The sequence below is a fragment of the Castanea sativa genome, chromosome 5, assembly GCF_040712315.1.
Source record: "Castanea sativa cultivar Marrone di Chiusa Pesio chromosome 5, ASM4071231v1".
NCBI classification, from domain to species: Eukaryota; Viridiplantae; Streptophyta; class Magnoliopsida; order Fagales; family Fagaceae; genus Castanea; species Castanea sativa.
Window position 1 is genome coordinate 53,836,228 of NC_134017.1, and position 17,569 is coordinate 53,853,796.

A 17,569-nucleotide genomic window follows, 5' to 3' on the forward strand; every position below is an offset into this window, starting at 1 on the left:
GAGTAAACTTTGGATGACACATGTAGTGTCACAGCATTGGCCATGGTATTGAATTCCAAAAATCCCATCATTTAGACTCATTGAGATCCCTGTGCAATACCAATATCCCTTCGAGAGGGCTGTTATCCAAAGTTTAAAAGTTGATTTTTGTAAAATAATATGTCAAAATAGATAAAATGCGTTTTGGTGTGAGAAAATATAATTTGGAATGGCACACACGGCTAATGATGCTAGTGCTCTAAATGGTACACCCATGCGCAAAGTTAACTTTGAAACTCGATCCATGGATAGTATTACACCTAACATATTGCACCAAGTCCCAATCCTAGACAATCCAAGCGTTGGGGGCCGAACGCTAGATTACGTTGTAAGATATTTATGATTTTTTTTTTTTGTTTAATTTCCAAGCTAATTACAGTGTCACCCAATAGCTATTAAAGCCCATTTTAAGAATGAATAGACATTTCTAGGTAATAGTTATTAGAAAATCAAAATATAGCAAATTTCCAAGCTAATTAAACTTTTTAGAGTTATTTCTAGAAACATAACAAAATCTCACCTTTTTTTCACAATCAACCCAGCGTAGGTCAAAATAAAATAAATATATTTTATTAACTTATAACCGAACCCACCACAAAACAAAACAAGGGCATTGATGTATTATGAAATTGATCTGAGATTTTGTTGCCTCTGTAGACTTTCTCCACTTCTTTATCACCCAGAGGCCAGAGCACAAAAACTACATGAGCAGGATACGCAACAGCATCAAATATAAATAATGCCTTACGAAAAGCTAGAAGTCATAATTTTAGCCAAGTCTTATAAAATTTGTTTTCAAACAACTCAAAATAAATCTTTCGCAAGTCACATAGAAAAGTACAAATTAGTTTCAAAATTGGGTAGTAATTGTATCTAATTTCCAATGTCCCAAAACTCATTTGGAAATCACGACCATTGCAAAACAAGAACACCTGACTGAATAAGAAAAGCAAGCTCACAGCCTTCTTCCTCTTCTACCACCCTTTCTACGAGTGCTATCGCTAGGAATAGGAGTGACATCCTCTGAGACAAGTTAAATTATAAATCAAATCACCGATAACACATTGTAGAAAGAAAAAAAAACAAAGTCAACCTTAAAATGCAATGCATAATAGACATGCACTCTAATGTCATTTCTTCAATTGGCTCCAAAAATCATACGTAAATTATATCCTTTAACAAATGCGAATTTTTCAGCCACTTCTAAGGCAAGAAAATTTATAAATAATAATAAATAAATAAATAAAAACGTTCAGGGTTCAATTTCCTCACCCCTTTCTTGCTCTAATTAGTTGCTTTGTTTGCCATCATCATAGTAGCAAAACAAATTTAGGGGGCAATCCTTTAACATATTTTTCCCCTTATGTGCCAAACTTCAGCTATTAATCAAGGGTCCCCTACCCCTTTGAGCCATTGGCCTGTTTAATGGCAAGGCCTTTTAGTGTTTAAGTGGTTATTATTTTCAAATTCCAAATAAGTTCTTGGGCTCAACAAACTGCTCATGAGCTAGTTTATATTAAACCAAGCTTGAGTCTCAGATTTTAAAGCTTGAAACAAGCTCGATTAGACTGCTTGTATAATTTTTAGCAACCTAAACTTAAGCAACACACAACTTGGCTCAGCTTGTGTCATTTGCAACCCTAGCACCAACAACCACATTGTAAAATAAGTAGTACTAAAACCTACTCAATACCCATTTCCAAACAAACTTCTCAAATCAACCATCTAGGGTTTTTTTGGTATAATTGCAAGGGCAGTATTTATATACACATAGTAAAGGGGTATAATTCCTGGCCAATCTCTTGGGTGAAATATCTGGGGTGACATGTGCATTCCAGAAAAAATAGTTTTCACAAATCTGTCCTACATGATGTGTGGTAAAGAAACGGTTATCTACAGAGGTAAACAATAAAATTGTGAAATTTTCCTTCTATGGAATTAGACCTTTACCTATACGTCCAATTTTCATTCCAGAACGAGCAAGTGCACGGAGAGCAGACTGTGCCCCAGGACCAGGTGTTTTGGTCTTGTTCCCACCAGTAGCACGGAGCTTGATATGCAAGGCAGTGATGCCAAGTTCCTGCATTATAAAAATTGAAACTTAGCAAAATAAATTTATAAGAGAAGATATGACAATGCTATTTTCACATGATGAACAATTACTACAGACACCAAGTCCCAACAAAAAAAATTATGTTCTAATGGCCCATAGAGCAAATAAATATTTGAATTTTCAAATCAAACTGAAAAGGGAACATCTTAGCCAAAAAAATAATAACAAATAAATATATGAGCCCTTTATAGAAACATTAAAAGTCCATTAAGCACTCATTTCCAAAACTAAAGCAACCTAATCAGCGTAAGTTTCAGTCTTTCAGATTAGAAAATCAGTTGAAGAGGACTCTATAGAAAGCAGATAAAGACCTTGCATCTCTGAGAAACATCCTGTGCTGCAAGCATGGCAGCATATGGTGAAGACTCATCTCTGTCAGCTTTCACCTTCATCCCACCTGTATTTGAAAAAAAAAAGATTATATAACAAGCTACAAAGCAGTTTTTCAATCCACACAATGCAAACAATTAAATATTTCCAGTCATTCTTGGATTCTACTACAGGAATGAAGGTTGCCAGATTCTCTTAAACATACTGGTGAGATATTGATATGGCAAGTCAACAAAGTTTGGATGTTAAAAAAACTTCTATTAGTTTTGAAACTTTGTCTGGATGGATGCACTATACATTAAAGTTCACATGCTAAAGTGTGAAACGAAATTTTTTAATACAATCTGCAGATTAGAAGCCCATGAAGTAAAAGCATAATTATGCTGTCACACCTATCTACCAATATGCAGACATAATTTTCAAGGATGAAGGATTAATTCATCTAACAGATCCCATCACAACTCAATGAAATGTACCCTTTGGTCTATTCTATTTGAACACAATGAATGGCTCCTGCATAAACCTAGAAATAGAGGATGACATACATAATATATAGCACCACGAAGAAAAAAATTTCCATACCAGTAATGCGAACTAGCGTTTCTCTTCCTGACAGATCGGTCACATGCTGCAGATCAGAAATAGTTATGCATTAGGCCAGAACCCAAGAAACATAATTTCAAGAGCAACAAACAGACATGTTATACTTACTATGAAGGTGTCATTAAATGATGCAAAAATGTGGGCGACACCAAAAACTTGTTCTCCTTCTCTGACAGCGGGTCCAAGAGTCACATTTTCTTCTTTTGGTTCCCTAGTCTTCCTCTTCGACTAGAAACACAATATATGAAACCAAGCAAGTCAGAAACCCAGCAATCTTACAATTCTAACAATAGCTCTTACAAATGTAACCCAAATAAATATGTCCCACAGCTATTCTGATACTCAAGCCTTGGGTCACGGCATGGGGCTACAAAACCTCAAATAATATATTTTAGGAAAAATTATAAATAACACCCATTAAGTAGGTCAATTGCCACTGGTCCCGTAAGTTTCATTTTTCTCTTTTTTGTCTGTAAGTTCGCATTTACTATCACAGTTAATTCTTCCATCCATAACTCCTGTTAACGATTAGAAACTAGTTTTTAATACTAAAAAACTATAAGAATGTCTTCTTTAAAAGATAGAAAAAAATTATACAAATTACACCCGTTCAGTTTGGTCAATTGTCATTCTGATCCTGAAAGTTCACATTTTCTATCATTGTTAACAGAAACTTTTTTTACTTAATGGAGGAAGGACTAACGGCGACCACACAGCAAATATGAACTTACAGGACCAAATTGACAATGGACCAATCTTAAAGGGTGTACATTTTTGCCTATAATTTTAAAACAGAACCAGTGAACAGAAGTTACATTCGATATCTAAAATCGAGATGGGTTACCAGCGTGAGCCTACTCAAAACTTTAAGAAAACTGAGTCAACACATCACTCATCAACAAGAGCAGCAAGAAACAATTCAGTTGAACTAGTCAATTTTCTTGTCCACATGCTCTTTTCTTTTCTTTTTCTTTTTTGCTTAAAACCCACATGCTAATATTTACATAAAAGTGAAGCTGAGGAAATGTTTTATAACATAGATATAAATGAAAAAAAAAATCACAAAAATCACATCCATGTTACTTTGAGATTTAAACCCTCTTAAACATTTTAAGTTATCCAGTACATAATTCCACTAATACCTCAAAAACAAGCTAAATTCATTTAAATCATAATTAAATACTCAATAATTAAAAATTTACAGCCACAATTTCTCAAAGGCCATAATTCTAAAACCCATCATTTTTTTGCAAATAGTCTACTTGAAATTCAAAAAATCAATTTCTCAATCTATGCATAGAAACAACAAGATTATAGATCTGAAATGAAACAACATATAAACTACGAATCTAAGGCTTCAAATGCAATTGAAGGTGCAGATAGAGAAGGATGAATCGGATAATAAACAAAAACGAAATTGAGGAACAGAAATTAGCTTCGAGATTAGCTTACCATGGCTTCGAAGTGATGGGATTGAGAGCTCTAGGGTTTTTGAGGAGGCTCTGTTTGTTCTTTCAGCTGCGAAAACCCTAGGAAGAAGGAGAAGAGTGAAACGTATTTAGACAGCGTCGTTTTATATGACTAGATGGTTTAGGGTTTTGTTACGACGAAAGTCAGTCAGGAATTGGATTTACAGAAATGTCCTTCACTTTTGTATTTAGATTTTTTTTTTCTTTTCTTTTTCTTTTTTACTAAAAATTTCAATTCTTGCACATTGCACTGGCTCTTATATATTACGTATTATTTTATTTTTTTTTTGCTAAAGCTCTTATTTATTATTATTACTATTATTATTATTGTTTTAAAAGTATCTAATATACAGCATACTTCACAGATTTATTTAGGTAAACTAGTCAATAACCCGTGTAAACTGTAAAGTATGGACAAGTGAACATTATATAATTTTTTCTCTTTTATTTCTTGTTTATATTTGAAATTTAATTTCTTAGAAAATAAATTTTATTATTGTGATAATTATGAATAGACAATTAGCAGGATTGTGATTATATATGAAGCTATATATTACAGCATTAAATATTTATTATGATTCTCTTTGTATATGGAATTATATAAAGTAATAAGTTGAAAGAAATGATTTAGTGAAATTATAATAGAGTTTAAATGTAGAATAAAATCTAAATTCAATTAATATATATATTAAAATAATTACATGTAAACTTATTTTTTTGAAAAATCACATATAAGCTCGTGAGGTCTAAAAAGATTATGTTATATAATACTAGCCTTTAAGCACATGCTCACGCGTGTGTTCAGAAACTCTTCTATTTTTTTGGATAAAGATTAATAATTTGCATCTATTATAATTTAAAAATATATTTTTTTATTTTTCAAACAAATAAAAATGATAAACTTTAAAGATAAGCAGTAATTGTAATTTCTTTTTTAAACCTGAAGGGGAAAAATCCTAAATTTTAGGAGTTCTCTTTTTAAATTCAAAATGAAATTTGTTATTTGATATTTATGACCCTATTTCTCAATTAAGTTACCTTTCATTAATGAGAGTATTTTTAAATTACATAAAAGTCCAGTTAAAAGAGGAGACTTATATATGGTATAGATTATGAAATCAAACAAAATTCAAACATATTCAATTTTATGTATATTAGCATGAAATTGGCATTGGGTCGCCTACAATTCTACATACACTAATATTTGTAGATCCTTTATCTCAAAAAAAGTTGTAGATTATATGTTGCTAGGGGTCATTTTCTGCGCGTAGTCACGAGTCTTCCACTAGGGGTTGACTTTGCTAAGCCCAAATTTGTTTTGGAGAATTCAATCCGGAACTCGAGATTGGGTCACATAGACCAATGGCTACCAGTGCATCTTTAAGCCTACAAAATAGATAAAACCCAAAGTCTAAGAATCATGATAATGGTTTAAATAAATAAATAATATGTTTCACAAGATAGCTTTGATTAAATGACAAGTTGAATATCATAATTATGTATATTAAGTGATGTCTAATATTAGAGAATAATTAATTAAATGTCATATGTCCAACAATGGGATGAGTCCAAAATAGTCAATATCCAATTGTGGTTCATGATTTATGTTCAACATAATAAGGTATGTCCAGCAATGGTCTGTGTCCAAATAATGTATATCAAATAGTTTATGCCTTGGTTTATGTCTGAATAATATATGTCTAGCGATGGTTCATGCCCGAATGATATATGTTCAGGTTGTTTATGTCCAAATGATACATGTCCAGCAGTGGGATGGATTCAATTTATTACATATGTTCATTAGTGAAATATTAGTGGATCCATGTTTATTAAATAGTGAGATATTATTAGAGTAACTTGCATTTAGAGGTATAGTGATAATGAAATAATATGTACTCAATGATGTAACTTTATAGATTGAGACATAATGACTTATATGGTTTGTGGTTCTAGCTATAGTATCACTTTATATGGTTTGTCGCTCCAGCCGTATAGCATTAATGATCAAATGCTACCTATTACACATTGACTGATCAGATGCTACCCATTACACATTGACTCATCAGAGTTTAAGGAATTGGGGAAGATATGACAAGCAACAAGTTTCCTTTATCAACTTTGAACCGCTGTGGAGCTTTATTGAACATACTTTTTGGCCGTCCAAACCATGACTCCCAAAATTCCCCCGATGAGACTCATAAACTTGGATCATGAGCTAAAAATGAACAATGTTCCATAAGATTGAACCATAAGCTTTGATGAATAATATCGTCATGGGTTTTGGATCATGGGCTTTGGCATCATTTATGTAAATATGGGCTTTTTTGGGTTTTAAAAGAAATTTTCCCAAAATTCAAGATAATATTGATGTGGTGTTGGTTGCCAATGAAGAAAAACCATGCGGTGTAAAAATTTTGTCCTCAACATATTTTTAGCCATAGTATTTTAATATTTTTAGGTTGTATTTTTTATATTAAATCTCTTTCTACTGTAGCTTATATTTGACTTAAACCATGATGATTTCATATAATTTTTTGTTAGAACTTATTTAAAATATTCTATCATACAATTTCAAGAAGAAGGTGTTTTGATCTTAATTAACATGTATCTACTTAAAATTTGGTTAATAAGAAATATTTATCATTTTTTTGGATACCTAAAAAAACTAAACTTATTAGTTGCCCACACAGTGCTTCTAACATATTACATAGTTCATAAAATGCCACATATTATCCCAAGATCAATCTTAGAGTGGTTTAGATAATAGCTATTTATACACAAAAAAAGGAGTATTAGATTAGGTGTATGATTGGTTTTTTTCATATTAATATTGGACTCTTTCTTTTTCAATGATTATTTTTTAGGGACAAAGAATAATTAACTTAGTACAAAAATTAAAAATCTTAAACTGGATTTGTGGGGCAAAATTGGACTTCAATTAAAATCAATTTAGAATCTGATTGAATTATATCTCAACTTTGGTTATATATATACACACACACACACACACACACACACACATATATTTATGTCATAAATAGTCTTGTAATTCAAATGGTATCTTTCAGTGTTTCTAATGAAATGTCCATGATTTAAATCCCCTTCTCTTATTGTAATTTGTAACTATTGAATTTTTTTTTTAAATAAAATTTATGCTCATTAAATTTTGGAAAATTGTAATAGTCCGCCTACAACACACCCAATTTTGCAAGATGTTTGGGTGTCAATTTGTGATTGGATTTCAACACTTACACATGGAACCACCGTTGGTACGTCTTCGAATATAAATTTTAGCTACGTAAATCACAAGATGAGACTTAAATATGTTGTGAATTTGAGTGCATAGTTAGGTGTATTCATAGTTTTACTCTTTTGGAATGAGTTTTGATTAAGTTCCTACATTTTTTTTTTCAAGTGAATTAAATTTACAAGAATATTTTCAAACAAATAAGGTCACAATTTGTTACTTATGTTACTCACCATTAGACCTTTAATGACATTCAAAGAGTCTCCCTCCGAGATAGCCCACTTCACTCCTATCTCCAAGGCAAAAGCTAGAGCCCACCCCAGAGCTGTGGCTTCAATATCATCACTGCACAATTCCTGGTATACCAATTTCGAGCATGATGCTATCACTAAGCCCTTGTGGTCTCTAATAACAACGCCAATGCCAAAAATTTTCTCATGTGAGAAAACCGCACCATCAAAGTTGATTTTGAAGAGCTCTGCTGATGGTGGTTTCCAATGCCTTCTGGTGCGCTGATTTTGCTGCATTGGCATGTCTGAATACACTTGCCTGGCACGGTAATCTGTTAGCCAAGCTTTTGAGATGTGAGCTATCTGGTGAAGTGAGTCCACGAGTTGATTGAGACGCACCGTGTTCCGTTGGTTCCATACTTTCCAGGCCGTGACTACAAAAAGCTCAAGATGATGGTTGTTTCGGATCAACCAAGATAAGAGCTCTTTGAAGTCCATGAATTAAACAGCACCTCGGACACCCCATAGCTCAACATTGGACCACACTGGATCCAACTCCGGGCAAGACCACAAGGCATGCAGAGAACTCTCTGAGGACGCATGGCACCTAACGTAGTGAGGATCTGTTGTTATGGTTCATCGAAACAGAGCACTCTTTGTTGGCATAGCTTCACAGCAAGAACGCCACAGCAATGTTTTTACGTTCAGTGGAGCACGCATGGACCAAACAACCTTCCACACTTGAGTATTATCATTTGTGGTCACCTGTGGCTCATCATTCAGCTCCTCCTCCAACTTTAAGAACCCATAACCAGTCTTGCGGCTATACCTCCCATCATTTAAGTGTGGCCAGAACAGGACATCCTCTCTTGCTTCACGGCTTAAGGGGATTGTCTTAATCAACTTTGCTTTCTCGTTGTTGAACAAACCCTCAATCATGTCTAAATTCCATTGCCTCCTACTTGGGTCTATAAGGACATCCATTGTAGAACTCTCAAGCTCTACCAATGGATGGGATAATATGTATGGAGGATGCTTCCTTGGCAGCCAATGATCCTGCCAAATTCTTCTTCTTTTTCCCATCACCAACTCTTCCACCTAGCCCCCCTTTGAATAACATCCCCCCCTATAAGGATACTCCTCCAAGCATAAGAGCCCATTCTTGAATCCTTTGCCTCCATGATGGTTGTATTTGGAAAAAAATCTAGCCTTGAGAAATCAACCATTTCTAAGATTTCTTTGAATGTTGATTTGGAGGCAAAGAAAAAATCGATTCCAAAATGTGACTGCAATTTTCAGCAGTAAAGTTGAATTTGTGAATTTGATAAAGTTTTGGAGCATCATAAACCAAAGGTGACATTGTTGGACATTTACTCCGGTTGTGACATACACATTTGGAGTCTTATAACAACAATCTACCATGGTTGTTTTCATCATTTATTTTTTTGAATTAATTTGAATGTGAATAAATTTTAGTTTCTTCCAATATCCCAATGGTGGCCGTTAAACACTTCTTTGCAAACCATCAATTTGATATTTTTGTGTTTTTAACTACTTTAACCTCAATTGAATTGGTTCATTTGTACTAATATTGTAATGATAATGCTAAAATCATGAAATATTAACCATGTTATTGGCATGTTAAATTTCTTTCATGCAAAATATGGTCACATTGCTAAGAAAATTTGTCATATGCGTATAGTATTTTAAATATAATATGAAAAGTTTTAAAAACTTGTAAATTATGAATGGTGTCATTTTTGTCAAATACCTCAATTCAACTTCAAATTAATTTGTTTCAAACCTCACTCAAATTCACAGTCCGCAATAATGGGGCCTAGTTACTTTGAGCTAATTTGTCCAATTTAAATCTTGTTACAAGATGGACAATTGACTTGAATGAGTATACTTGTGAAAGTCTCAGGTTAAGCCATCCAGAGACAAAGGTCAACAATGAATATATAGAGGACTTTTTACTGTTTCTTAAGAAGTAAAATATATATATATGTGTGTGTGTGTGTGTGTGTTTATCTTTCCTAAGATAAAAGTAATAATTTTCCACAATAGTATATGGATCTCTTTGGAAAAGAAAATGTTTCTAATGATGGTACTAATGATGATAGTGATAGTGATAAGGCTGATGGGGAAGATAAGGAGGTGTTTGAAGTGGAGAAGATACTAGCAATATGTTATAGTGAATTATATTTTAAGGTTCATCAAAAGGGTAATAAAGCTGATGAAGACTCTTGCCAATCTATTAAGGGATTAGGGTGTTGTACTAAGAGTATAAGACTATAAAAAATTTTGTGGTTACAAATCAAAGATCTTACCTTTACCAAATGATGTTGATGTGATATGTGGTGAACCCTGTCAAGGCATAAGTGGTTTTTAATGGAATAAAGACAATCCATGTGGTCAACATTATTTAAGTTTGCAAATAGTTTTCTTGGACATTACGCATTGGGTTGTCTCATTGGCATGAACTATCAAGCCTAGATGGGGATGATGGTTATGGGGGCATAGTCTACTGAGAATTTGCCTTAGTTCCCAGTTCACACTCGTGATGTTGTTGTAAGGAGGTTATTTCAATGGAGTTTGAGATGAACACAATTGCTTATTATCAAGGCCACGATCTTAAATTAGAAGAAAATATTTTGCTTAAATATGCAATATTCGACCTTCCTGATGTTGAGAACAATGAACACTGGGATGAAATGCCTTATAACGAGACTCCCCAAATAGAGTTCCAAAAGCATATTAGATAAGGAAAAGACAAATTGTTAGGTCCTCCAAATAAAAAACAATTAAAAAGTGTCCTCTATGATCATTATTCACTCTATGATCGTCGTCCACTTGAATTGAACAATGATAACTCCGAGCATGTTTATGAGATCCCAAAAAAAAGGAGCAAACTTTGGAGATCTGCCTAGTGTTTGTGTCCATCCAGATAATGAATTTGGATCCATACTTGCCTAGTGTTAGTGTCTGTCCTGATAATAAAGTTGAATGGGATCCAAATGTATAGAGGGTTTACTTACCTTTGCATATCTACCATTTTGTTATGATAGCATTTGTTGGGGAGATAACACCTTGGTGAGCCACCTACTAAGTAGTTAATATAACATATAGAGACACCACTTGACTCAAAAGACTTAAGACTATGAGTTTGTGATCAACTATGTTATATTAATCACTCACTCTTGTCATTTTTTATTTGATGTCAGACTTCACTCACACATGTATTCCCAACAATCCCCCCTCTCACGCTCATCTATCAAAACCTGCCCGCACATTCTTCTTCATTGGAATCACACGCTTCATCGTGATCTAGCACCATTAGCAACACTCCCCACCGTGGAAGGGGCCCTAAACACCACCTTCACTGCACACCATCCTTTGTTGGCCCTATTAGGCCCTTTAGGCTTGCTTTGTCATTGCTAGGGTAAAGACTCTAAACACCTTGCCATCTTTGCTGCACAACACCATGAGCTTTCATACTACTTGTTGGGGGAGATAACACCTTAGAGAGCTACCAATTTAGTAGTTAATATAATATATAAAGACACCACTTAACTCAAAATACTTAACTTTATGAGTATGAGCCTAACTATGTTATATTAACTACTTATCATTGTCATTCTTATTCAAGGTGAGACTTTACTTATACATGTATTCCCAACACCTTCTCAAAACCTTTGCAAGTTTATAGTGGGACAAGACTCTGCCAACAGTTGTTGCACGAGCATAGCCTCACAACCAGATGACCTCACATCCTATACAAATTGAGTACTAACAATACATGAGAATGCCAAACTTGGGTTTCCAGATTATTACAAGCTCAGTGGTCCTGTTGAAGAGAGACACATTCAAATTGGGAATGTCATTACAGTTCCTGTAGCTCGAGCATTAAGTTCAACATGTCAAGGTTCTAGTGGTATTAATGAACCCTTGTTTAGACTGCCTCCAAAATTTTCTAACATTTCAAGGGTGTGTTCTTGCAGCAGCTGAGGATGATGCTTGATTCTTTCTTTTGTAGTCATGAAATCCATCACCATCACACCTATCTTGAAAAGAACAAGGTACCCAAGCTCTCAGCAGATGTCCCCACATGACACAAATCGATTTACATTTACACACACAAACATTGACATGCCCATCGTAAGAAAACCCACTCATGGACCCACACTCAAATCAAAGTTCCACATTAAACCCATAATCCCCATGGCACCACTACAAGTAATAAGAAGTTGGCCCCACCCAAACCCCCAAATCATCAACCCAACCCAAATTCGAGAACTTCCATTTGCCACCAATCAGACTTAAAAGTCCATAAGCAGCGCCACTACATGAGAGAGGTGAGAAAAAAGAACCGAAAAAAAAAAGATTTTCTTGAATATTCGCTTTATATGAATATCTTACTTTAAAACGTTTTTTTAATTAAAAATGAATAATGTGATTTAAATTCCATTCATGAAACCAACGAAAATGAGACAGAATAAGCAGTTTCACAATTTATGGAACCTTTGGGAGTAAATTTTCAAATTAAAAATTCTAATGATTAGCTTGAAATCAACCCAAAGTTTGACAGGTGTTTTTACATTTTTCGCTTCTTTCTATAGGTAAATTATGTGTCTAAATGGTTTTAAACCTAGAACTCCACTCTCCACTGTTTTATTAAAAAGAGGAGAGGTTTCGGTTAAATCTCACTGACCGCTTGCTTGAATTTTTCAAAGAAAAGAATAAAAAATGGCTACTTGGACGCAAAGCTTCTAAATCAAAAAGAATAAATAAAGAACTGTGATCCTGGTGACCCTAACTACAACAAATGAAATGGCAATTAGGCCTTTTTGGATGTCATGCTGAAATAAGACCCACATAGGCAGCCAGTAAAGCAAATATGGATGATATAACATATGCGCCTGCAACAATGATCGGTTCTTTAATCCCACATAATTCAAAGTGATGATGAAGCGGTGCCATTCGGAACATGCGGCGCCCAAATCCCCACAAACGTCTGGTTGTCTTGAAGTATAATACCTAAAACATAATATGTAGTCAGCCTTCGGACAAGAAAACTACACTTTCCAAAGAACACGGTTGTCATAATTTATTTATAAACTATACAGGAATTCTTTTTCTTCATTCAAACCTATCTCATGTAGGCAATAGAATTGGCAAGGGGAACAGCAATGAAAGGGATTAATTTTTTTTTTTTTTCCAAACATCAGAAATTGTTTGAATAAGGCAATGTACCTATGTATTCACACCAATCTCAACTCAAGGAAACCTTCATCCCAAATAATTGGGGCAGGCTATACAAATCCTTTTCCCAACTAATAGCAACTCAATACATGAATTCTTTTTCTCCCAGGCTTTATCTTAAGTGACCATGTAGGCCATAGAATTGGCATGGAGAACAGAAATTAAAGGATTTATTTTATTTTATTTTAAAAATTCATCAAACTAGCAGAACTTGCTTGAATGTGGCAATTCTGATTATTCATAGAGTGTTTTGTAGCTGAAATAGATGAGAAAAGGACCATCAACAAAACATACCTGTATAATAACCGATGATGCTTCCATAACAAATATGCCAGATGAAATAAATAATGGAAAGAACATTCCGGTACAAGCAGCCATTGCAGCCAATGCTCCCCCTAGTGCCAAGGATCCAGTATCACCCATAAATACAGATGCTCTGTATCGGTTGTGCAAAAGAAAACCAACACAGGCTCCTGCCATCGATGCCCCAAATATAGCAAGCTCTGGTTTGGGATGAAAAATAATAGTTAGCATTGTTGAACAAGTATCAGAAGAGGCTAGGTTTACAATTATACTTCTTTACCCAGCATATTATGAAATTCAAACTTCCAACAAAGAAACATGTAAGATCATCACAATATTCATAACCAGCCACCTGCAATGATGCTATAGTAATATGATGGATTTTGGAACTGTTATGCATGATGCAGATCCTTGGTGGAAGTGCAATGATGAAGGTGCAACCAAATTGCAACATAGTTATTTAGCCTCCCACATAACTATAAGAGATGCAAGTAAAGTATCATGATTGAGCATACAAGCCACAATCTGCAACTGCAAGTCATAAAATATGAATTATTGAGAGATCATTGCAGACTGATGAAGTGTTTGATAGTCTCAAAAGGTTATCCAAACAATATAATTACATCGACAATAAGACAAGCAATAAGAAGTTACATCAGTTTTACAGCATCAGTAACTGTTCTTGGTCATAGAATATGTCAATATTTGCTTTCCACAAAAACAACAGCTCCATCATGCCCAAGATAAATGCATTGTAGTTTGACTAGATTTATATATATATTTATTTTTAGCATTACTCTATCTGCAATACCTAGTTTTTACAACATATATTAGAAAATGGCACAAACAACAACTACTTTGGGGTCAGCTATGGATCATCAATAAACCAGTTAGGGTCGGTAACTATAGATAATGCCACAAGAAATGAATAAAATTATTGAAATGTTCCTTATTTTAAAGCACACGATCCCTTCAATATATGTAGTTAACTAAGCAAGATCCCTACTAACCAGAGCATATTGGAAGCACTGCGATTGACATTCCTATAAAAGCCAATGCAGCAGCCCCTCCAGCCAGCCCATCAAGACCATCTGTTAGGTTAACCCCATTCCCCATGGAAACAAAACAAAATGAAGTCAACAACAGATACCATCTTCCCAGGCACACAAGTCCTATTGGTGCAGGTAGAGGAAGCAGCATTTTCCTGCAATACAGAAAAATGAAAGATGGACCTAAAAAAATGAACCATTAATGCTGAGCAGTACTGCATAGATATTCATGTAGTAAAGAAGTGTGTGAGCCATAAATTCCCCATTAGACTCATCCTACGACTAACTAATTAAAACAAGATTATAGATTTATGGCATCAATTCCACCCACAATTTCTAGAGTTAACTAGATCAAACATTGACTTCATGGCAAGTTTAGATTTCTAAACAGTGAATTCGAAAGGATTTAGGAGTGTGTTCCAAAATATGCATTCAGAAAATTTTCTAGAGGAACTTCAAGCTTAGGTTACAATAAATTAATGACATAGCAAACACAAAATCAATCATATGTCCACTGGTTCACCTATAACGGCTGACATTTTTCAACTTATGAAGATGCTCCATGAAGAAAATCGTTTAGAGAAAAAAAAAAATTTCTTTCCCAATTCTCTCTCTCTCTCTCTCTCTCTCTCTCCCCCCCCCCCCCCCCAAAAAAAAAAAAAGAAAAGAAAAAGAGAACAAGATAGATCCTTCTAGTCCTATGATTGTAAACTTTCTCACTAGACCTCAGGATTTTTCCAGAAAGGTATCTTCATTTCATTTAACCTCAAGTAGAGACTATTATCTATCCATTTTTGTGGGATTCCATTATGTTCTTCAACATTAGGGTTTCTAAATTTTGTCAGTCTTTGCTTCTTTATATTCCTTCTTTTTTTTTTTTTTAATATAGACTTTAAATGTTGAACAAAATAGCATTATCTTGTTTGTCATTATGAGAATAGATATGTGAGTTACCATCAGAAAAATGTTGATCAGATTAGTTACAAGAAGCTATACATGCTGTAGGGTGACGATATACTTGTGCTATCCAACCAAAATGAAAACCAGGTCCCAACGGCTACCTGTATAGTATCAAACTTACATTACTCAAAGCATGTTAGGAATCCACGGCTGATTCAAATAGCAATAAGCATATTAAATCCAAGAAGAAATCAATCAGCGAAAAAAGCTTCACCTCGAGCGCAGTTCTTCCCCATGCTGATAAACCACTATTATCATTCTTGACAAGGCTTAAGATATCATCTAGTAACCCAATTGCAGCAAATGCTAGAGTTACTGCAGCTGCTCCAAACACTTCAGTAGAAGAAAAACCAGCAACGAATCTAGCAACAGTTACACCGATAGGAACAAAAAACAATCCACCCATTGTGGGAGTTCTCTTTTTTAAGGAGTGCCTAGCAGGCCCTTCTTTTCTGATTATTTGATGAATCTTGAGCCTATACAGTAATGGGACACAAACATAGCCTGCACAAGAGACTAAAACGGCTGATATAAGAAACGGGCGGGTCAAGTAAAACGCTTCTAAAGGTAACCTGACAATCCTCCATGCACACCAATCCACAAATAAAAGCAGCACCATCAAGAAGCTTATAAGTCCAGCATTCATTAAAACCCCCAATTTAATCCTGCACAGGCATAGGCATTAATACAATAAATAAAAAAAACTCAAAAACCAAAAACGATGACTACTCAAATATTAACCAAGAGCATAGCCATTAATATGATGAGCTTGCCTGTTTTTCCTGCGTCTTCTCCCAAGAATTGCGAGCTGGTTAGCAGTAGCTGCAAAGGCCTCATCAGTTTTTACAGTAACACTAGGCATTTCATCGTCATATAATGGACTTAGCGAGATTTCTGTATCGCTATCTTCGCCTTCACTGGATGAAAGCATGTACCCAGACATCCCATCATTGTCATTCCAATCATGAAGCGATGGAATACCAAATGAATCCTATATAACAAAACGATCATCCAAGTTTAATCTCCATAATCGCTAATAACTACAACAACAACAATAACAATGCCTTGATTTATGAATTTGAAACAAAAGGAAAAAATGATCAGCACAGTATATTGAATTTGTAATTGAAAATTCCGACATACATCATCGAAGGCCTTGAATCGAACAAGACTGCGTTGTAAACGGCACGCACGAGTTCGAAAAATCGGTGCATTTAGCTACACAAATGTAAATAACAAAACAACGAGCCAATTCAAAATCAGGAAAAGAAAGCTATGATTGACTTATAAAACCAAAAAATGGAGGAGCTAAATGAAATTGAGATATACCTTGAGATGATGCGGAAATGAAGAAGAGTCGGATCGAATGCAAGGAGAAAGCGGTTTTTGGAGACGGGAGCGGTGGAGATTGAGAGAATGAGAAAAGGAAGGCATGGTTACGATGAAGGCGGAGATATAGAGAGAGCGAAAATGAAGAGAGATCTTGGACTCGGAGTTGAGTTTGGTGAGAGAAGAGAGGCCATTCAAAACTTTGGAAATAAGAAAGAAAGTGAGAGTATTTTGAGTTTTTATAACTCCAACCGAACCGGCTGTACGGCTAGCTGTTTTTATTATTGTGTATTCGTTTTGTGAAATGGCCGAGGGAAGAGAAGAGAAGAGAAGAGAGACAGAGAGAAGCTGGTAACCTACTACTACTACTACTACCTTATTACTTCGATTTTCTCGGAAGGGAAGTTTTTTTTAGATCAAAATTTTTAATCACGCGCCATTTTGTAGCGTGCGGGATTTTTTTACATTTTGCGTTAGGTCACAGAGGGCTGTTTCCTGTTTGTTTGACATCTGAGAACTATTTCTTTTTACTTGAGTGGGACGTTCTTAAATTTGGAGTTGGGAGTTGCTTGCCACTTATCAATACAATTTTTGAGGCATCTTCGATGGCTTCTTTAAAACCAATTTTAGAGAAA

General features: G+C 34.7%; 3 protein-coding genes and 1 pseudogene across 3 annotated transcripts; 1 reads left to right on the top strand and 3 right to left on the bottom strand.

Moving 5' to 3' along the window:
* Positions 1-806: 806 nt before the first annotated feature.
* On the bottom strand, positions 807-4,693 carry LOC142633944 (small ribosomal subunit protein uS11x). The gene is made up of 6 exons (XM_075808201.1): positions 4,538-4,693; positions 3,194-3,313; positions 3,065-3,110; positions 2,464-2,549; positions 1,990-2,119; positions 807-1,062 (listed from the first exon to the last, which is right to left on the bottom strand). The coding sequence occupies exons 1-6, from the start codon at positions 4,538-4,540 to the stop codon at positions 995-997; spliced, it is 453 nt and encodes a 150-aa protein (XP_075664316.1). The 5' UTR covers positions 4,541-4,693; the 3' UTR covers positions 807-994.
* A 3,314-nt stretch (positions 4,694-8,007) lies between these two features.
* On the bottom strand, positions 8,008-8,529 carry LOC142635414 (uncharacterized). The gene has a single exon (XM_075809570.1). The coding sequence runs from the start codon at positions 8,527-8,529 to the stop codon at positions 8,008-8,010; it is 522 nt and encodes a 173-aa protein (XP_075665685.1).
* A 509-nt stretch (positions 8,530-9,038) lies between these two features.
* On the top strand, positions 9,039-11,128 carry LOC142635415 (DNA (cytosine-5)-methyltransferase CMT3-like; annotated as a pseudogene).
* A 1,289-nt stretch (positions 11,129-12,417) lies between these two features.
* On the bottom strand, positions 12,418-17,305 carry LOC142634149 (phospho-N-acetylmuramoyl-pentapeptide-transferase homolog). The gene is made up of 8 exons (XM_075808428.1): positions 16,935-17,305; positions 16,749-16,823; positions 16,379-16,596; positions 15,820-16,270; positions 15,642-15,706; positions 14,607-14,800; positions 13,588-13,796; positions 12,418-13,068 (listed from the first exon to the last, which is right to left on the bottom strand). Exons 1-8 carry the CDS (start codon positions 17,037-17,039, stop codon positions 12,886-12,888), a joined length of 1,500 nt encoding a protein of 499 aa, XP_075664543.1. The 5' UTR covers positions 17,040-17,305; the 3' UTR covers positions 12,418-12,885.
* Positions 17,306-17,569: the final 264 nt, after the last annotated feature.